Below are 22527 nucleotides of genomic sequence, written 5' to 3'. Positions count from 1 at the left end.
AAAATTATGCATTTTCAGAAATTTGGGGTGTATGTATATTTATATTAATTAAAAGGAGAATATGATTTCCTGACTCTTAACCCAAATTTAGCATCTATAAAACCACCTCTTATCTGGGCTAATAAAATAGTCAGTGCACAGATGTTCTGAACAAAATTTCTGCTTCCAGATTTCCATTTCAGAAAGCCTGTTTCTCTACAGTTCACCTCCTGGCTCTCCGACTAAATCCTCTTTAGTTTATGAAGTCAAAGGACCGTGATCACAATATACTTCTCCAAAGTGTATTCCATGTCATATATAATATATTTCAGGATGGCTTTTTCCATGCAATCTCTAGGAACTTTACTGCTTCAGAATCGTTGACTGCTTCAAACTTTGTGCCCTTGTACCCCAGGCCATTTTACTATCACTTCCATGACGAGCCGCTGGTCTTTGGTCCAGACCATGCACTAGCAGGCTCTGTGAGCAACCTTCAACTTCCTCCTGATGAGGACCAGAGTCGCATCAGGTTGGGACTGATGGCTCCAACCATAACACTGATCCCACCCTCTCGTTCCTTTCCCGACCTGCCCTATTTAAGTTAGTTTCATATCCAGGAATTTGCCTACTAACTCTTATACCTTTTCTCCTCCAATCCAACAAATTGTCCTTTCCTTAAATACTGTCTTTTTAACATCCCACCACCTTCTACAACAGTATTTCACCTACAACACTGCCTCACCTTTTGTTATTTTACCAAATAATGAGAGACGGGTCGAACTGTCCTCCCACCCTGAAGCTGCACCCTAAAGTCTAATTTCTAAAACAATCAAAAAAGGTAAAATTGTGCTTCCAAAGACTTATAGCTTTGGAGATGCCAGGCATGTTGCCAGCCTCACCCTGTATCTCATTTGGCTCCAATCCAGCCAGGTCACCTTCTCCTATAATAACGTCTGAGACACAAACGATGATACACTTTTACCAATTGAAATTTTATTCCTCAATTAAGTATTTTAAATTTTTCATTTAGAAAACAACTTGTTTCAAGTTCAGATGAATTTTTGAAGCCCTGCCCAGTGAAAACTTAATGCAATCAGTGTGCTTCAAAGTCATGGAATTTCAAACTCACATTTTTAAGGCTTCTATACAAAAACAGGATTTACACACACATGTTAAAATGGAGCTACAATTAAAAGTAATACTTTTCTAATCTTCATCCCTTTTATCTTAACCATTTTGACAGGGAGAATTGAGCATATCTGAGTTCTAATTTTCCCTGTCAGATAATTTCTGGCTAGAAATTAACTGACTGCCAGTCCAGGCAGAGCTACAGAGATTCCTCAGAGCCTCCCCATCCACTTAGTTTTTCAATTTTATGGGGTTGTGCAATCACTGCATTCTTGGATAACACAGTAGAGACTAGGAAACTATACATTGGGCTACCTTGTCATTAGCTCATCCCTCTCTAGTCATCTACAAATCCTATTAGGTTGAAGATAAGGTACAGTGAGCGAATTCCACTGATTCAGCACTCCCCCAAAACATCTTCCTCAGTGACCTCATGATCTCACGCCATAGGCTATCTGCTTTCCTCCCACACTTCTTTAGTTCATTGTTTCATCCCTTGGTTTCCTGACACCATTTCCAGAATCAAACTGTATTGGTAATTCAGCACATAAATCCCACCTCTGACACCACCCAAACATTTCAGAACCCATCATTATGCCACTTGCATCTCAGTTTGGTTACAGACTGACAGTAAGAAATCCTCACTGAAAGTTAAAAAAATAAATCAAGTTTCTTAGCAAAAGCAACATAATTGTATAAGAAGCAGGGTGGCCACCTAAATCAGAGTGAATGAAGCCTATCTTTCAGTCACTTTCTTTGGCTACCAGAGTCCTTAATGGGGCTCATGAAGCTTCTAGTGAAACTATGCATGAAATGCTGGCCCTTGCTGAGTCTGAAAAGTTCAATTCTTGCTATGTCCTTGTTGCCCTGTATAACAATTCCTGAAGAATGTACACTGGCCATCAAAAGCAGGTATTTAAAAACTCTCACAAAATTTGTTCTCTCTTGGTCCTCCTTCAACCAAACTCAGCATCAGCACGGGCCCATCCTAATCTAAAGGGAGAAAATAGAATCCTTTCCTGGTTTTTTGGTACAGCACGCCTGCCTCCAGGTTTCCAGCATTCCAGAAAGCCCACTTTACCGCAGTCCCAGCTAAGAAGACCTCGTCTGCTCCAGGCGTGGTGTCCTTTCCTCTCCTTACTCTGCCAGATTTCATACTTCATTTTACTTTGGGATCTTGTGTTGGGATTTCCTTTTTGCTTTTCAAAAGGCTTAATTGTTCACTCCAAAATTAATATTTCTCTTCCCTGGCTCAGACTAGATCACTTTGCATCTATTTGTGTATTCAGAACCATTTAGTAAGCTTCCACGTTCCAGTCAGTAACCTCTGTGTGGTCTATTGGAATAGTTGATAACCAACTGAGTCCCCTCTCTTGTAAAGCCATATGCCTCTCCGTCCCCGAAACAGACTGTCCTTATTACGTTTGGGCCAAATCTCCTCTTGGAATGTAAAACACAAAAAGATCCTCTCATCTTCCAGGTGCTTTAGGATTAGATGCAGGACTGACATGTTAGTGATCTGTACACATCACATGAGAAGGTGAAGTCTGGAAATATTTGTAACAGTCTTGGCATTGGATTGTTCTCCTCCCATGAGCATCTAGAACTGGATTCCCTGATAGGCCATCTATGCTTTACACAAGTTATATTCTGGCCCAGTTTCCCTGAAAGGAAAAAAGACAAAGTGGCAAAAGAGAAGTGGCAAAGATGGCAAAGACGACAAAAGAGAAGCCATTAAGCATGTATCTGACCTCCTAAGCATACTTTGTGGTCTCAGGGGATCTGTTTACCTCATGTGTCCCCAAGCCATAAACCATGGAAATTTAAACCAGCACCTGGTTGCTTCCAGCTGCCACACAGAAATGCCCAGAGCGTAATGCAAAAAGATGCTTGAGTAACAGCTTTTCTTTTCTTCATGTGGTACTAAATTCTCATACAAGTTACTTGAGACTATGTCTCTGTGCATTCTCCTCCATTACTAACCTCTCCCTCCCTCCTCTCCCTCATCACCTATGTCCAAGAGATAATCAGTTGCCACCAGTTTTACCCCCTAGCTATTTCTGAATCCGTTCTTCTCTGTCATGACTACCACTGATCTTTTCATCTTTTGCTTCAACAAATGCAGACACTTCTTTTTTTTTATTTTATTGAAGTATAGTTGATTTACAGTGTTGTGTTAATTACTGCCATACAACAAAGTGATCCAGTTATATATATTCTTTTTTATATATATTCTTTTCCATTATGGTTTATCATAGGATATTGAATATAGTTCTCTGTGCTATAGAATAGGACCTTCTTGTTTATCCATCCTACATATAAAAGCTTACATTGCAGACACTTCTTAACTCACCTCCCTACCTCTCAGGGAGGCCCACCCCCATCCATTCTCCTCACTGCTTCCAAAAAGGTCTATCAAACTATAATTCCTTCATCAGTTCCTAAGTGAATGCACGATAAGCTGTTTTGTACAGAAAAAAAAAAAAAAAAAAAACAGCTGCCTTGGACCTGCTTCCTTCCTTCCTCACTAGCTTACCTCCCCATTATGATCTAGTAATTCCCACCTCCTTGAAATAACACACTGGACTGCCTCCTGACACCCTTACTGGCTCGCGCCGTTCCTTTTGAACCTCATGCCCTTCTCCTTCTTTCTCTGGATTAACTTCTACCCATAGTACAAGACTTATCTTGGATGTTATCTCTCTGGGAAATCTTCACTAATCCACTGTCGCCACGAGGAATGAGAAACATCCCTCTGTGTTTCTCTAACATTCAGTGGATGCACACACCACCATTGTACTGAAACGACATTGTAAACTTATGAAAGGTAGAGACCGTGTTGTCTGTTGTTGGTTCATTTTTTGTTTTGAAATAATCCAGAGGTACAAAAGATAAGGATTAAATACCTACTGCCCAGCTTAGGAAATAAAACAACACTGATATAATTATAACTCTCTGTAAAGACTGTGTTATTTTCACCATTTACATTGTCAGCACTGAACGCATCTCCTGGCCCATAATTAGCATTCAAGAGGTATTCGTTGAACCAAGGTGTGTAATATCATAAGAAAGATGTGTCATCTTACATATTAGATATTACTGTTGAACACGTGCTTTGAGAAAGTTTCCAGCCATGCAGAGAGAGGGCCAGGGGTCCTGAGACAGTCACCACACTCCCTGTTTTTTCTCCCTTGAGACCAGGGAAATGTTTCTGAAAAATGTTGTTCCTGGGTGGGATCAAAGCCCTTAAGCCATTGTGATGCTAACTGGTTCGCACAGAATAACCCTCAGCTTTGCCTTTTTTATTACCAAGCTCCAAACCAACCAAACCATCTTAAATTATCTCAAAGCACTGTGGCCTCTGAGAGCCCCAGACCACACAGAGAAGATGATGACGAGTCTGACTTGCAAAATATCAGGACATGTTAAGGACCGCAAGAAGCCATTCTGCACTTGGCAGCAGAAATAGGGCTTCCCAACTTTAGGTCACAAGGGGAAACTCTTCAAATATTTAAATAGCCTCTGCCTCTGTCCACATCACAAAATCCCCTCTGGCAGTTCAGTCTCCTGCTTTCAGCATGACTACCTACATCACACAGTAAGTGACGGGAATGTTGTCAGGAGAAATTGGAGGAACAAACCTGGAAATGCAAACTTTGCTCCCAATTCAGAGGTGCTCAGTTCCATCTGGTGATCTTCCTAAGGGATCTTGGGAATTGTGTGACAAATACCCGCATCTTAAGAACATGGAAAAAGGCTCTAAAAGGCCTAGGTGTTTTCAATATCTTGGCACTTAAAGGGATCATATAAACTAGGGCGAGCACACATTTTCTATAAAGGGTCAGAAAGTAAATATTTTCAGCTTTGCAGACCATACAGCCTCTGTCACAACTACTCAGTTCTGTCATAGTATTGGACAAATAGCCATAGACAATATCTAAATGAATGAGTGTAGCTGTGACCAGTAAAACTTTATTTATGGACAACAAAATTTGAATGTCATGTAATTTTCATGTGTCATTAAATAGTATTATTTTAATTTTTTCAACCATTAAAAATTGTAAAAACCAGGCTTCGCTTGCAGGCAGAGATAGAGGGCCAGATTTAGCCTATAGATCATACTTTGCCTCCTCAAAAGATATAAATCCTGCATATTTCAGAAAATAGAAAGGTGAAGAATGCAGACTCTATTATTACAAATATTCTGAGACCAAAGGGAATTCAGGTTCTCACTCTCTAATGTACTTATAGATAAGAAAATGTAGATTGTCAGAGGGGCAAAGGAGAAAGGAATTCAGACCGCTGCAGGCAGTCAGCCCCAGAAGTATGAGTATGGCTCGCATCAATTCCATTTGAGTGTTTCTCTTTTTAAAACTTCGCTGAACTCCTTAACTCCCAACACATGCTAAATATCATTTCATTTTTCTAGCTGTTTTCTCTGATCCCCTATTTTTATCAAATAAGGCTGAAATGGATTCTTCCACTAGTAAGACCTTGATTTTGACAAGTTTGTAGCACTGGATATTTTGTATGCATGCTATGAAATAATGAATGGAAATTAACTCAAGTTTGTCCAATTAAGGGAAGAAAGTAAATGATCATTTTCATGATAATTCATTTTTTTCATTTTTCCCATTTAAACAATTAAGTTTAATTAGTATAAAACTCTAACCCACCTCTTGGCTGGATTAGTGTTGTCAGACTGTGAAGGCCAGAAATCTGTTGGAAAGTTGAGTTTCCTCCAGATACAGTAGTTCAGGGAAGTGCAGCAGCTTCAGTAGTGAAAAGAATCACAATTCCCACCACTCAGATTAGTCAGAGGCCATTTGCCAAACCACCCACCTTGGAGGACCTCACCCAAGTCCACAGGAAACAGAACAGGTAGTGGCTCCACTGGCTTCTTCCCGCTCTAACATTTCTACGATGCTAACATTTCTTTGTTGGCTATGGAGGAAGGAAGAAGCACGTCGGTGTGCAGAACTTCAAAGGGGAGCTTGTATATGACTTCAGGTCCACGTAGCTTCAACATCTACCTAAAGCCTTGTCCTGGAAATAGGAAAGAGCTTTTCTGATAGCCATAGAATATCCTGGAGTGAACCACATTCATCTTTACCTCCTATCCAGTGTTCCAGGATTTAACTGCACCAGTGCTTCCTTCATTCTTACATCCCTTAAGCTCATTTCTCTCCTTGAGAAAACTTAATGCCATTCACTATCGGCCTCACTACTACCTTTACAGCTCCCAGTCTGTCTGCATTTCTTTGCAGTTTTCTTCATTCTTCTTTTCCAAGGCCAACTCTTCCATGTGAGCTAGGGGCCCACCAGCTGGTTCTTAATTCAGAATTTTGCTTTATTCTATCCCCTCTTTCAATTTCTGACTCTCCCTCACAGTTTTCACATTCTCACCACCCACATTTACTTTTTCCTTTTATGTTTTTCTATATTTGTTTACAAAACATGTTGGGATACAGAAAGCAATAAAACAAACACCCATGCAATTATGAACAGTGTTGCAAAATAGAAACATCTGATGTGTGCAAGCAGAGTTGCTTTACAACAGGTGCCCAAAACGTAGATTGTTAAATTGTCTGGTATGTGCATTCCAAGTTTACTAAAAAGTGCCTGTTGCCCTCCCGAGTAGTTGTACAGATTTATTCTCTGCTTGAATACCTGTTTCCTCCTAACCTCACCAACACTTGGTTTATCTGACATACCAGTTTTTGCCAAAGGATATAAAATGGAATCTCATTTTTGTCCTTTCCCTTCTTACCTGTGACATTGGAGCATCTTTTCAAGTGCTTATTGGCTATTCACCTTATGTTAGTTGCCTTTTTATACAGTTTGCCCTTTTGCTCTTCGGTTCTTTCTTTTTCTTATGGATTTGTAAGAGTCCTTTGTATTTTCTGGATCCTAACCCTTTGTTCATCATGTAGGTCATAAATGTCTTTTTGGAAGTCTGTATCTGAATTTTGTCATGCTGATTTCGTTTAAATTTTGTAAAACTTAGTCTTTTTATGTTTCGTGCTTTTTGTGCTCTATTTCAGAAATTGTGTCCTATCCAACACCGTAAAAATAATCTTTTGTATTTTATCTATAAAATATTACTGTTTCATATTCATGTCTTTAATCCACCTGGAATGTATTTTTGCTTGGTATTCTAATTTTATTTTTTGATATTAGTATTGAATTATCCTAACATCACTTATTGATTTGTTCATCCTTTTTTAGCATACTGATTTTGAATATGAATTTCCTGTTTACATCTGGGTCCGTTTCTAGGTGTTTCACTCATTGTTCTATTTATTTACCCAAGTACCAATTTCACATTGTTTTAACTAACATAGCTTTATAAGGAGACTTGATTTCTGATAGAACAAATTCAGGATTGAAAAAGAAACCCATTTGATTTTTGGGGGGCGGGGAATTGCATCTTTGTGATACTGGTAATACTGAGTCATCCACCCATGAGCAGAGTATTTTTCTCCATTTATTTTGGATTTTATTTATGCCCTTCAGTAATGTTATAGTTTTTACATCAAGATCTTGCACATCTTTTTATATATTTATTACTGCCTGTCTTATAGTTTTTGCTGGTATTCTAAATACCTTTTGCTGGTATTCTAAATAGCTGGTTATTCTAAATAACTTTTTTGCTGGTATTCTAAATAAAATAACTCTTTTTTTCACTGAAGTACAAAAATGCTATTTTATTTCCAATATTGATTTTGTATCCAGCAAGCTTGTTGTTTAACACACTTACGAGTTCTGATTGTTTATGTATATAGTCTCTTAGATTTCCTATTTAGAAAATTAGATTTTGATGATAATAGTTTTATTATTTCCTTAACTATCCATATAAATTTTATTTCTTTTCCTTGACTTGTTAGCTAGGACATTTGTATAATGTTGACTAGAAAACATGAATAGCAGTCATGCTTGTCTTGTTCTTAATTCAAAAGAGAATATTTTAGTATTTCACTGGTAAACAGATATGATGTTTGCTTTGGGTCTGCGACAAATACCTATGATCTGGTTAAAAGAAATCTCAAACTCAATTTTCAGAAATTTTGTGCAGCTGTTTTGATGGTCATATCGTTTTACTTCTTTAATCCATAATGTAGTGAATTATTCTCATAGATTTTTCTAATATTTAACCGTCCTTGCATTTCCAAGATAAACTCTAATTGGTCATCATATATTAATTTTTATATATTTAGTTGAGTTTTTAAAGATTTTTTCCATTATATACTGCCTCACTAATACGCTAGTTTATCTAACTTTCAGAACTTTGCCAATCTGGTAAAAAATAATAATTAAGGATCTGTGCTCCGATTCTTCCCAGGAGAGATCCCAGATCTCTACTCTGACGATGAGGTTGAACACATCATAAGCAATGTGAGGAACGAAGTCAAGACCCAAGGTCTTGTTGACAACAGAGAGAACTGCTGGAAGTTCTTTATAGAGCGGGTCCGACGACAACTGAAGGTACAAGGATTCCCTGCCTGGGGTAGACAGGACCAGAGATGGCCCATGGGAGCCTCTATGGATATTTTGGGCACAATAAGCTGTACTTATTGATTGTCTTGGGAGTGAGTGGTTAGGGTGCAAGGCCCTTCTCAGCCTGAGCACCTGTGCGAGGATGCCCTTCTCACATGCTTCAAGGGCAGTGGCCTCCTTCTTGCCTCCTGAAGTCCCAGCATTTCTAATCCCTTGGCTGGAAAGGCTGCCTAGCATTTACAGATTTTTGTCTCTGTTGATATGCTTCCCAGTTTCCTGGGAAATGAAGAATCCAAGGCCATGTCTGTCTCTCTGTAAGTACATCTTGGATACCTTCTTGGTTCTCCCCACCCTTCTGCCTTCTCAGGTGACTCTCTGTTTCTCCCCGGTGGGGACCAAGCTGAGGGTCCGCAGCAGGAAGTTCCCCGCCATCGTGAACTGCACAGCCATCGACTGGTTCCATGAGTGGCCGCAGCAAGCCCTGGAGTCCGTCAGCTTCCGCTTCCTGCAGAACACGGAGGACATTGAGGTGAGAGGGCAAAGGAGACACCCCTCAAGCTCCTCTCCACCTCTGGGTACAAGGAACCCCACATCCGGCAACTCCAGGTTGTTGGAGCACAGCTTTCCATGTGGTGAAGCAACAAGCTGGGTGGGCAGTCACCTGCCGTCTTCATGGCCAGATGACCTCTTTATTTCCTGCCCTTTGATTCTAGCCCACAGTCAAGACATCGATTAGCAAGTTCATGGCTTTTGTCCACACAAGTGTCAACCACACCTCCCAGTCCTATCTGAGCAATGAGCAGCGCTACAACTACACAACCCCCAAATCATTCCTGGAGTTCATCAGACTCTACCAGAGCCTGCTGTGCAGGAACAGAAGGGAGCTCAAGTCCAAGATGGAGCGGCTGGAGAACGGGCTGCTGAAGCTCCACAGCACCTCCGCCCAGGTGAGCGACGTCCTTCCAGTCCTCCTGCCTTCGGGGGGCTCGAAGGTAGTGGGGGCGGCCCCTTTCCAGAGGACTGGAGGACCACAGTCACGGTCTGCTGACCACACACTGCTCTCCAGAGGCCCCAGTGCCATGAGGACAGTGCCAGTGATACCCAAAAAGCTTTATCAGAGGTCCAGGTTCTTGCTGAACTCATCCAAAAGAGTTTGGGCGAGGAACACAAAACACAAAGGAAAACACACACACACACTGAGGAGCCAAGAGAGCAAAGAAGCAGTTTATTCAGTGCAGAAGTGAAAGTTACACACTCAAGAGTTCGGGCATCCTCACAGTGAGGGGCCCGCCGCAGGGTTTTTTTGTTTGTTTGTTTGTTTTGCGGTACGCGGGCCTCTCACTGTTGTGGCCTCTCCCGTTGCGGAGTACAGGCTCCGGACGCGCAGGCTCAGCGGCCATGGCTCACAGGCCCAGCTGCTCCGCGGCATGTGGGATCTTCCCGGACCGGGCACGAACCCGCGTCCCCCGCATCGGCAGGTGGACTCTCACCCACTGTGCCACCAGGGAAGCCCGCCGCAGGGTTTTTTGATCCTCCTTTTATCCTATTTTTAGCCCTTTGAATGGGTGGGGTCTTTGTGATTAGGGATGGAATATTCACTGGGGGAGGGTTGAAGGGTGGCCTGGATGGCACCAGGTTGCATCAACTCCCGGTCCTGCCCATTCGTCTCCTGAAGCCACAATACATGCACTCTAAGAGCTGTTTTCCCTTAAATTCTACCTTACTAGTCAAGTGCCACACGTGAAAGGTCGTACAGAGTCATCAGTAACCTGTGCATTTTTATTGCGCGTGGTCTGCAGTTTTCATGGTCAGAGTTTCTTGTTCAGATGCTACGCAGTTTCTGTTTTAGATGCCATTCCTCCATGCATCATGGCCTCATTAAAAAGCAAAACAAGGAGGTGATATTGCCCTCTGCCTAAGGCCCGGCCCTGTCTTTCCTGCCTCACCAGAAGCCCAGCCGAGTTCTCCAGTGGAAGTGCACATCCCCAGCTGCAGTTTGGCGCTTCCTCTCACTGGCACAGGAATCCCCTGAATCTCCTCTTCTGTCTTTCTGTTTATCACCTCTTCCTTTTCCTCTACTTTCTTTTCCTCTCCAACACATAGTCCTTTCATCATCAAAACCCGAAGAGATGAATGGCTGGGAGAAATGGTTGCAGGGTTATACCAATTTTCTTATGTTTCTTGTGTCTTACCATGTAATCTGTCAAAGAGCCATTGGAATCTAATTTCTTAAACAAATCCTGTCTCATATCATGCGTTCCCTCAAATGTTCCTAAGTGGTTGGCCATCAGAAGAAGGCCCCTGTTGTCTTGTCCTTGTTTTGTTTTTCTACTTACTCTTCCAAATGGAACGAATCTATTTCAGTTAATTTACTGTCCTTCCCTTGAGAGCTGGGGACAGCTCTAGCACCTTCTCTGCCCTGCTCATGCCCATCAAATATTGCTGGTCCCTCAATGGCCCCTTTTTGTGCTCTGCTTACCAGCCGCAGAGCCGGCCTCTCATTAAGGCAATGAAATTTCATGCATTTGCACAATTAAACTAAAATTGTAATCAATTTAATTCTTGGGCATCACATGTTGCTCTAGATTTCTAAGCCTTTCATTTACTGTCACTTTCTCAGAGCTCTGCCTTTGGAATAGCTCTATTGAACTTCCTCCTTCTGACTTGCCCTTTCTCCCTACTTCAGTTTCTTGATTCATAGACGTAATGTATCTAAAGGATTTCCGTTCACTTAGTGGGATGCAATGAGCCCTTGCAATCTATACACGTGGAATTTCTTCTGCTCGGGAGATTTTTCTTCTATTATCAGCTTTTGCTCATCTGGTCGGGCCTCTCCTCCAGGAGCAATGATGAACTAGATGGGTTCCTTGTGCTCCATATCTATTATCTGCTCCCTCATTGCTTTCCATCCCTTTGGCCTTTTCCTCTACATTCTAGGAGAGCTTTTCAAGTTTATCCTCAACAATACTAATCTAATCGTGGGCAATATTGCTTCTGCTTCTTAGGCTTCCAGTGAAGACTTCAACTACACTATTACATTTTCGATATCCCCACAGACCTTCCTCATCTCATCCTTTTCCCTTTCCAACGTTGCTTTTTTGTTTCAGCCTATTTTTCTGCAACTATATCACAGAAACCATTCTACCGATGATGCCGAATAGCTTTTCTGATGTCTTTTCTAGATCCAGTAATGGGTCATTTTCAGAGCTGCGTTGCTCATCATAGTCTTCTAGATGCTATTCCTTTCTTTGTCCTGTATTTATATAAAGACATTTTTTTCCCTTTGTTTACCTCCCAGCATGGTGAGATCTGTTCAAACTCGATGTTTGTCAACAAATCGTATGTGACAATTATCTGTGATGCTACTCTCTTTCCATTAGTGTCATGACCAAACCCCCTTCTTAGAGCTACAGTACACAGATCCCAGTCCAGGCCCTAGCAGCTTACCTGGTGCCCACCTTTGTCAGAGAAAGGTAGCGTCTTCTTGCCCCAATCCCTTTCTTGTTCTCTCAATCTCTGAACGTCTAGAAAACAGCAAAAGATAGAATCCCAGAATGCAGTACTACCAGATTTATTTTTTACCATCTCTCAGCTCTTCCTCTTCCTGTCTCCCCCAACCTACAGTGCCCTCAGAACATTCTGTATCCCCACCAGCCCCTGTTCCACCTCCTAGCCATTTATCCTCTGGGAATTGCTGGTCAGTCTGTGCAAAGGACAATTGCTGGGGAGCAAACAATGGGAAAGGTGCTCTGACACTCACAGAGCAGTGCCCAGTATTCTGTCTTGTACAGACCCTGGGGCTTTGAGCAGACAATGAACGGAGTCTGTTTTCCTGTTTTAGGCAATCTCTGTTTAACAAGGAGAAGCCTGGTTATACCGTGAGGTGAATCCAGCTCTATCTGCCATAGTCGGTGGAGAACCCTCCCGAGTCCTGGCATCAGTCTGTTTCTTCTCCTTCTGTCTTCTCTACTTGAATGAATAATACGTCTATCTACCCAGTTACCTACCCTGGCAGCTGCAGTGTTATCTTAGGCTCCTCCCCTTCCCTCACTTCCCACATTTCAGCGTTAATACATTCTATAAGTTTTCCAAGTATCTCTCAGAGGTACTCTTCTTGCTGTGTCCCCCATTTTAGACACTTCTTACCCAGATTATTTCGATAAACTGAACTCTCAAGTGTCTCCCCCATCCCAAGCCTGCTTCACCCACATCCTCTTGCATCACCTATCAGCCAGACTCTATGAGGTCACCCTTGACTCTGCTCATGCCTCTCTTTCTCTCACCACCTACAGCCAGTCCATCAGAAAATCACAGTTGGCTCTGACTGCCAACATGCCCAGAATCCCACTGCACCTCCTACACTGCTACTACCCTGATCTGAGCCACCGACATCTTTTACTTGGGTAGCTACGATACCATCTAACTAGTTTATCTGCGTCCACTGTTGCCCCCTGAATAGTCTGTCATCAGCTGAGCAGCCAGAGTGAGGTGATGAATTTAAAGCACAGGTATGTCACTTTTTTGCTTAAAACCCTGAGATGGACCCTATTTCCCTCATTACAATGAGGCTCCTCCCCAGCCCTGCCCTGTTAACTCTCAGACCCCATCTCCTACTGTCCCAACCCCACGGCATTCCTCTTGAACCTCACCCCTTCTTTGCTCTTTCCTCAGACACTTCAGGCCTTTGTACTGGCTGTTCCTCTCCATGGGATGCTCTTCCCTCTAATATCCACTGAAGGCTTCCTCCCTCATCTCCTTCAAATGTCACCTTCTCAAAGAATCCTACCCGATGACCCCATTTTAAATTGCGACCCCACACCACTCCTGATCCCCTTATTCTGCTCTACTTTATCTTTTCCCCATAGAATTTGCCCCTCTCTAACAAATTATATAATTTACTTTTCATTATATTTATGTTTTGCGGTCTATCTCCATCTGTTGGATACAAGCTCTATAAGAATAGGGATCCTTGTCTGTTTTGTTTGCTGATGTATCCCAAGTGCCTAAAACAGTGCGTGGACAGAGCAGGCACTCAAAAAGTATTTGTTGAATGAATTAATTAATTAATTAATTAATAACATTCTACTTAGTCTCCCTGACTATATTCTGACAGCACTCTAGACCAGCACTATCCAATAGAAACACCCTGCAAGACATAGATGCAAATTTAAATTTTCTAGTAGCTGCATCAAAAAAAGTAAAAATGAAGTGAATTTTATTTTAATTATATATTTTAGTAGTATATAATTTTATCACATATTTTAGTAACATTTTATTTAACCCAGTATATCCAAAATATTATCATTTTAACATGTAATCAATGTAAAAAAAGTTGTTAATAAAATATTTTCCCTTTTTTCCTACAAGGCTTCAAAAACTCATTTGTATGATTATACTTACAGCGCATCTCAGTTGGAACAAGCCACGTTTTAAGTGCTTGCAGTCTGGAATGCTGCCAGAATACAGTAAGAGAGACGAACTAGAATGCTACATTTTAAGCCACGTTTCAAGTGCTCATTAACCACGCGTGGCTGGTGGCTGCCAAGCTAGACAGCACATCTTCAGACCAACCTCTCTCCTGCTCTTAGCGTGCTCTTTGTTCAAACCACAAATCTGAGTATTCTCTTCAGTAGGCCTTAATGATCTAGACATTGCAGTTCAGATTCTCTGAACTTTTCTGGAACTTTTTAAATTGCATATAGCTTCACTCTCCTCTTCCTCTTTTCTACTACCCTGAAGTCCAGCACTACTATTTGAAGTTCCCCCCAAACTCCACAGCTTGCTCACATCTCTGTGTCTTTATATATGCCCCCACCTTGTCAACTTGTCACTGTCAGGATCTAAAAATATTTGATAGCTCCCTGCCCAGAAGCCCTCTCTAAGCTCTGAGCAGTATACATTCCCTTCTCTATTTTCTCTATGTTCTTTGAATTATTCATCCTTTTTTTGAAAATTGAAGTATGGTTGATTAACAATGTCATGAATTAATCCTTGAATTATGTTTCTTCTCTTGCATATATCATGCCATACTGTTATCAGTTCTTCAAGGGCAGAAATCAGGATTCAGTTGCACATAGAGTGTGTTCTATAAATGGGTAGATGGGTAGATGATAGATGGATAGGCAAATAAACAAATGAACAGGTTCTAAAATCACCTACAAGTTCAGAGAGTGGGTAGAGAATGGGTCTTTTGCAATTCTGTCACCTGATGTATATTCCAAACTTATTGATGGTTATATAATGATGATTCTTCTTGTAAAAATGGTATCTGGGGTGCCTAACTCTGATATAAACCCTTCATCTGGAATTATTCCTTTGGTAGAAAAGGACAGAAGTATAGCGCCATAAATCTTGGTATAAGGATAATGACTTGAATTATATTCTACGGTATCCTTCTACCCAATTGTGACAGCTTTTGGTGTACGTAATCTGGTAGGAGTAGGCTAAATGGATCTTACAGCTCAGGCTCAGACAGACCCTGAATTTATTTGGCAATAATAGTAGTATTGGAAGTAGTAATAATGACAATAATTAACAATCGTATAGTAATCTAAAATTTAATAAACTTTAGACTTATAATTTCATGCTTTGATTCAGCTGGTCAGAATATAACTTTATTTTTCCGTAACTGAGTTTAACTTAGCTCTGGGTCCATCTTTTTTCCTTTAAGAGTAGAAATCTCTTAATCTTGCATTTCAGGTTGACTTGGTCACTTCAAGTTAAAAAGTCAGTCTTTGGAGGGCAGTCAGTTCTCTCTCGTGACACAGTCAGAGCCCCCCAGTGTGACTGGGGCCTCCCTTCCTCTCTCACTGGCGACCTCGCTTCTGTGTCTAACTCCAGTGGGTTCATGAGGAAGAGGGTCTGTTGGCCGGAAGAAGCGTTCGTAGATGGTGGCCCGTAGGCCACTACCAGTTCCCTGCAGATAGGATTTAATCCACAAATCTGTCTATCTGGAAACTTTTAAGTTCAGTTTATCTTGGGATTTAAAATAATCTCAGGCCACCTGAAGTTGACAGTTAATTTGTGATGATGTATTTCTCAAGACCCTTTGGTTGCAAGTGAAAAAAAAAAAACTAACTCAAATTCACCCTACAAGAAAAAAAAAAAAAGATGAAAAGATGGAAAATACAGCAGGGGAGGGAAGGAGAAGAGGAGAGAAAATTTTGAGATTGCATTAGATATTTATCAGGGCCCTTTCGATGGCAACTAACCAAAATCCAACTAATGTTGGTTTAGACAAGACAACAAAACAAAATTTTTAAAAGTGGATTGGGACTTCCCTGGCAGTCCAGTGGTTAGGACTTCACCTTCCAGTGCAGGGGGTGCAGGTTTGATCCCTGGTCAGGGAGCTAAGATCCCACATGCCTCACGGCCAAAAAACCAAAAAAAGCATGAAACAGAAGCAATATTGTAATAAATTCAATAAAGACTTTAAAGATGGTCCACATCAAAAAAATCTTTTAAAAAGTAAATTAAATTAAAAAATAAAAAACAGAAAAAAAGTGGATTGATTCATATAACTGAAAAGTGAGGGATAGAGTTTACTTTGGACAAGACTGGTGCTGCATATTCACTAGATGTCCCTGTTCAAGCGGGCAACCCCCATGCCTCTGAAACCTCAGATTAGTATTCTGTCTGCTTTGCTTCTTTACCAGTATTTTCAGCCAAGTTCCTGGGTTGGCTCTGATTGACCTCTTTGGGTCATTGGTTTGCCCATAGTTGAACCAATCTCTGTAACTTGGATACTCTCATTGGCCAAGCCAGGATCCATCACAACCACCAAAGTCAGCTTCACCCAAAATACAAAGACTTGCGAAGGAAAGGTCTTCAAAGGAAAATCAAGCTATGTTACCAAAACATAGTGTTTTTTAAAATTATTATTATTAGGCAGGCAAACCTAACAGATATCTACTATAGATGGAAAACATCTATATCTAAGAGGAAAGCCTGCTTGAAGTCCAAATTCATATCAGAAGGTGTTGGGTGACCGTATGGATTCTGAGTCAAGAAGGAAGATATCTCCAGGCCTCCTCTCCTCAGTGGAGTGTTTTTGGCGACTGATTATCCTGGATTCCTTCTCCTTCTTCTGGAGCTCTGGGGGGAGGTCCTGAGAAGCTTGGCCTCCCTCCGTAACATCACGTGCCTGGACCTCAAAGAAGAGAGGGTCTCTCACCACTATCCGGTCCTCACTGGACTCAGTCAGCATCCCCCCACCTGGCACATATGGTCAATAGTCATGGGGTCGGCAAGACTGAGAGAAAGGGTCTCATCAGTATTGGTGACACTTTCCCTCTTAATCCTCCTACCCAGGCGTGGGAGTGTCTAAATAAGAAGAGACCCAGAATATGGCTCGAATACTTTGAATAAGGGAATAAAGGAAGACAAAAAATTTAAGTAACCTATTTCAATGTCCTGTTCTACTACATAAGAGCCATAAAATGACCCTGAGTTGTGCTTTCTCTGTAGCTTTGTGGGGAGCAGCCTACTTCTGACTGGTGGGACCCTCATGTCACTCCACGTCACAGCTTAAGAGCTATAACGCTCCCACCCATAGTGCCGGTAATGTGAGCCTGAGGTCATAAGCCAAATCTGCAATCCGTAAAACAAACAGCAATAACAACAACAAAAAAAAACCCACTTCAATTTTCTCAAATCTCCCAAGATTTAAAAAGGAACAAAAAGTTACTGGTGTGTTTGCTGACTGGAGTGATTATGTGGTTCAATCATTTTGATTTACAATTGCATCTTTGTCCTTGTAGAAATAACTCTCTGCAGCTGAACAACGGGAGGTGGAAATGGATTAACCTTCCAATGCGGGAACATAAGACGAGTTCTAGGGAGCAGGCCTTCATTTGAGGTTAATGCAAAGTCTCCAGTTTCTATGGATACACAAAATTAAAGAGCGTTCTTTTTTTTCTTCTGCCTTCATTTTCTTTTCTTTCGATCTGCCATGAAAAGGGATTATCAGAAGCTTCTAAGCCTCCGTTTTATTTTTGTATCATAAAGCACTGGGATCTGTTTGACGCGTTCCACGAGCTCTGAAGTAATATTTGGTTGTTGCGTGAAATAGACTTCAGGAAAATGAGGGACGAGAGGTCATGCTGCAATGTAAAGTTTATGGGCCATATTGCAAGTACAATTGGCTTTTTTACTTTCCAGAAATAGATGAGTCTTCTCCTTGCACATGAAAAAGCCATGACTTAGGCCAATGATTCTCAAACCTAGGCGGGCATCAGATTCACCCAGAGGGCCTGTTAAAACACAGATCTCAGGGCCCCATTGCCAGAGTTTCCGATCCAGTAGGTCCAGAGTGGGCCGGAGAATTTGCATTTCTAACAAGTACCCAGGTGATGCTGATGTTTCTGGTCCAAGGACCACATTCTGAGAACCATCACAGTCTACTGAACACATAGAAAACCATTCATCCCTCCCTAGCTGATCAGGGAACTAGAAGGTTTCCTGAGAGCCAACATCCCCATCACTTCATTACTGCCTCCAGATGCACATGAATATGGAGGCTGGGCAGGGAACCCAGGTGGTCAGGACCATCGGAATCCTTGCTGTCCCATTTCAACCTGGTCATCGATTTCTTGAAAGGATTGTGGAAATAGATGAAGACGAACCAAATGAGAACACTCAGAGGCTCTTTGTTCAGAGCCTGCTCTAGCAAGGGCGTCAGCCACCACTGTTCGCACTTTGGCAGAGACACAAAGGCAGGCAGAGGAGTGGGAAAGCTTGATAGTGGGAAGATGGGAACGTTCCTGGATGAAGGCTGTTGGCCCTTGGAAGCTGGAGGAGGGCTGACTGGAAGCAGGGCACCCTGTGTGATTGGTTAGGGGTGTGTGTTTGAATTTCTCTCATTGGTCCTACGTTGGAAGCAGGGACAAAATTAAGAAAGTTGTCAGTTATTAATCAAGTCCTGGCCATCTGGGGCTGATTGTTACAGAGGTTGTTATCTGTCTTCCTGGACTGTTACTTGGACAGTAATCTGACTTCCTACAAGTATGACCTGTAGCAGGCTGGCTTCCTGAGCTGGTTATTGTAGATAATGGGCTGGTTTCCTGGGCTGGTTACTGTGAGTTCTGATTCAGAGTTCTACTTTTATGGTCTGGTCACTGTCTGTTCATATATTCCATCTTTCAGGATGCACAGTGGACACTCATTTTTATAGTTTGCTAAATCCTTGGTGTGTTCCACATTGGCCAATTTCAATTAAAGAATGCCTGTTTTTTATTAAGGGCCTACTATGTGCAAAGTGTTATGTTAGGCATGTGAGGTTTTGTAAAATATAGGCACCAATGTCAGTGAGAAGCAGCCTATGTCATTTGGGCATCAAGGAGAAAGGAAGGTCAGGGCATGTGTTGCTTAGAATCTTCCACCACATTTACTGCAGAGGGGAGAGGAAGAGGGAGTCCAGGGTTCCTTTTCTTTCCCAGGTCAGGGAGCTTGGTCCCAGCTGAGATCTCAGCTTTTCACCTTTGCATCAGGAGTCGGCATTCTTCTCTGCTCTGCAGGGTCAGACCCCCACAGTCATGTCCGAATAAACCTGCTGCTTCTCTGCTGCAGGTGGATGATCTGAAAGCCAAGCTGGCTGCCCAGGAAGTGGAACTGAAACAGAAGAATGCAGATGCAGACAAGCTGATTCAGGTGGTGGGCGTAGAGACAGACAAGGCAAGCAGAGAGAAAGCCATCGCAGACAAGGAGGCGCAGAAGGTGGCCCTCCTCACGCTAGAGGTGAAGCAGAAGCAGGAGGACTGCGAGGAAGACCTGGCCAAGGCAGAGCCAGCGCTCACGGCGGCCCAGGCAGCCCTCAGCACCCTCAGCAAGGTAGGAGCCGCGTCTGCGTGCTTGCCTATCCCTCGGGGGAGGAGCAGACTCTCCTGTGACCCAAAGACAACCTGCTACCCTCCTGTTCCAAAGGGACACAAAGGCAAAGTCGGGAGGGCTTGGCTGGGACCAGCTGTCACTGGTTTATTCATTAAGCAAATAAACGTTTATTTAAGCTGACTGTATGTCAGGATCCACGAGCCACCAATGAAATCCAAGAGACGTGAGTGTGAGAATCAGTCAGGACAGGAGAGGCCAACTGGTCCAGCCTCCTCGCTTCACTGATGAGAAAGCCAGGGCCCAGAGAACTGACTTGCCCAGAGTCACAAACCTCAATGTTAGAGCCAGGCTTGAACTCACATCTTCAGAATCCAAGCCCAGAGATCTTCCAGCTATGCAGTCCATGGTCATTTTACCCATTATGTACTATAGGACACATGAGCCTTTTAGGACCCTATGAAAATATTTAAGATATGAGACTAAAAAGATGTCGTCTCCAAAATATGAGGAAAAAATTCTACAAAATCAAACTTAGCAAGTATTCAGGTGTCAACAGCATGCAGTTGTGTGTCAACTAAATTCAGCTCATATACATGACCTTTTGGTGGGACAACCATGACTCTTGAGATGCAGTCATAGGCAGTTTTATTCTGGTTCCCTTTAAATGTATTCTGTGTGTGTGGAGGAGCATGTGGTTACTACTTCTTCCTTTTATAGTTTTCACAGTTAACCTTCTTTCCTATTTGGATGACCATGGCTGAAGGGGTAAGGGAGGAAGGCGGAAAAGGGGGCAGACAGACCCATGTCACCAGGAGTTGGCATCAGAGAGGGACTGAAAAGCTGACCGTTTATCGGGATGCTCACATCAGCTCTTTGGAGACCCTCCGCCAGTCACGGGGATCTTTCCCTGCAGGTTGCTTTCTCCCCCTTCTCATGAGGGTCTAGCTATTCACTTGCCCATCACGTGGATGACTTACTTGGTCAAGGTCTAAGACAGCCTAAGCGAGGTGTGCCGTGCCAGCAGTCCCCTCTGCTCCTCGGGGACACCTGAGCCTCCTTTCTCCAGGCAGGCTCTGAGAGCATTGGCCACCCGTGCAGTAAATTACCCTAGTTCCACTGTCAGGGGACTAGCCTGGTATTCTCATCCTGTAGATTTCTGGGGTGTAGGTTAGATCCCAGTCCACTGTGTGATTCAAATTGTGCGGGAAGCGTTTAAGCTCTCTGAGTGGTCTCCTTAAAGCCCCCTTCTCTCCAGACTTGATGTGAAGTGCAAATGCCCCCCATCCTCTCTTAAAGGCAGAGTGGGTGGGACTCAGCAGCAGTTCTCACTAAACATTCTCTCTTAATCTTCGATCTCCTGACTCCTTTATACCCTCAGTGCAAGTGAAATGTTCAAGAGTCAAAACACTGTGGTCTATTGAAACCTCCTTTTATTAGTTCTGTGTAGCCAACTCACACCTCACTTTGGAAGGAAGCACCTCTTGACTTAGGGCCTCAGACAATCTGAGACTGAACTGGGGACATTGTAAAATCCTGTGACGTATACTTATGTATAAAATGTATTTAATGTGAGATTAAATACTAAATGCATCTTAGTATTTTTTTATGATGTGGGGTGAAAAGTCCCTAAAAGGAAGGACCTAGAAAGGCCTTAAGTGGGCCTCTACCCTAGAGAACACAAGATTCCTCCAGGAAAGTTTTGGGTATCATCAGGTGGACGGGGAATCGGAGGTGTAGCCCAATTATGCTACCACTTCTCAGCCTGAACCTGTTAATACAGCCGGGTCTGGGTCTCCCTGACCCCCCAGTAGCATCATCTCAACCGCCAGGCCTTTGATTAGACATCACTTCACTGCCGCAACCTAGGATTCCCTCTCCTTTCATCTCACTCTGTCTAAATACGACCCATATTTCAAAATCAAACTTACATTCGAGATCAGTCCGTCCCTTTTCTGATTTCCAGAGCACAAAAGAGAGACCACTTTATTTATTCACCCTCTTGTAAGTGCTCATTGATCATTTCTTGCCAAGAAGACTGATGTCTCTCATAAGATCTTTTGACACAGGGATTATATTTTCTAAGATGAGCTGAGTCCAAATCCTGGCTGAACTATTCACTGCGTGTGGCTCTAGGAATGATTTTTTCTTCTCTGAGCGTCCATTTCCTCACCTGTAAAATGGAGGTAATAGTAATATAGTCCCCATCAGGTTGTTATAAGGATTCAATGAGATAAGTTATGAAAAGTAGCTAACAGATGGCAGCCATTCAATAAACGTTTGTTGTGGTTGATGATGTCGTTATAACAGTGTTACCTCGTCTGTTTCCACAACGCTGGAAACAGCAAAAGCCCATAAATACTCTTGGTTAATTTGTTGGCTGATTAGTTAGTTGATCATTGTTGGTAGAAATAATCACATAGAGATGTAACTCATGGAAGTAATGGGATAGAATTCTGAAAATAGCACTGGATTTGAAGTCTAGATATCTCTGCCACAAAGGGAGTAAAACTCATTTTTAATGAGTGCCTACTATGTACCAGGCAACATGATAGGTGCTTTCTTCTAACTGGCTGTGGAGCCTGGCACTAGTCACTGAACTTCTTAATCCCTCACTTTCTTTCCTCTGTTACAAAGAAAGGGGCAAATAGGAATTAATGGGCTCTTTCTCTCACACTCTCATCCAATCTATTAGCAAGTTCTATCCATTCTACTTTCAGAATATATCTAGAATTCAAATGCTTTATATCATCTCTACTGCTGTCACCCTGGTCCAAGCCACCATCGTATCTTCATTGGACTATTGCAATAGCCTCTCACTTGGCCTCGCTGTTTACAGCCTTGCTCCAGCGCTGTCTTTGCCCATTGCAGCTGTCTGAGTGACCTTTTTAAGACAACAGTTTGACCACATCATCCCTCTGTTCAGAACCTTCCATTGGCTTCCCATCATATTCAAGATTAATTGACATAGGTGTATGGGTTTATTTCTGGGCTCTCTATTCTGTTCTATTGATCCATATGTCTGCTTTTGTGCCAATACCATGCTCTTTTGATTACTATAGCTTTGTAGTATTGTCTGAAGTCTGGGAGGGTTATGCC

At 42.4% G+C, this 22527-nt stretch overlaps 1 protein-coding gene across 1 annotated transcript in view; it reads left to right on the top strand.

Moving 5' to 3' along the window:
• DNAH9 (dynein axonemal heavy chain 9) overlaps nucleotides 1-22527 on the top strand; it is a 300193-nt gene that overhangs the window by 186635 nt on the left and 91031 nt on the right. The window contains exons 46-49 of the mRNA XM_079903920.1: nucleotides 8450-8592; nucleotides 8972-9133; nucleotides 9318-9551; nucleotides 19171-19431. Of these exons, the coding sequence (XP_079760046.1) occupies nucleotides 8450-8592; nucleotides 8972-9133; nucleotides 9318-9551; nucleotides 19171-19431 (800 nt within the window). The remainder of the gene's footprint in view (nucleotides 1-8449; nucleotides 8593-8971; nucleotides 9134-9317; nucleotides 9552-19170; nucleotides 19432-22527) is intronic.

Source organism: Stenella coeruleoalba, assembly GCF_951394435.1.
Source record: "Stenella coeruleoalba genome assembly, chromosome: 19".
In the NCBI taxonomy this organism is placed as follows: Eukaryota; Metazoa; Chordata; class Mammalia; order Artiodactyla; family Delphinidae; genus Stenella; species Stenella coeruleoalba.
The sequence above is the reverse complement of the archived record's forward strand: the minus strand, read 5'-3'. Positions and strand labels throughout refer to the sequence as shown.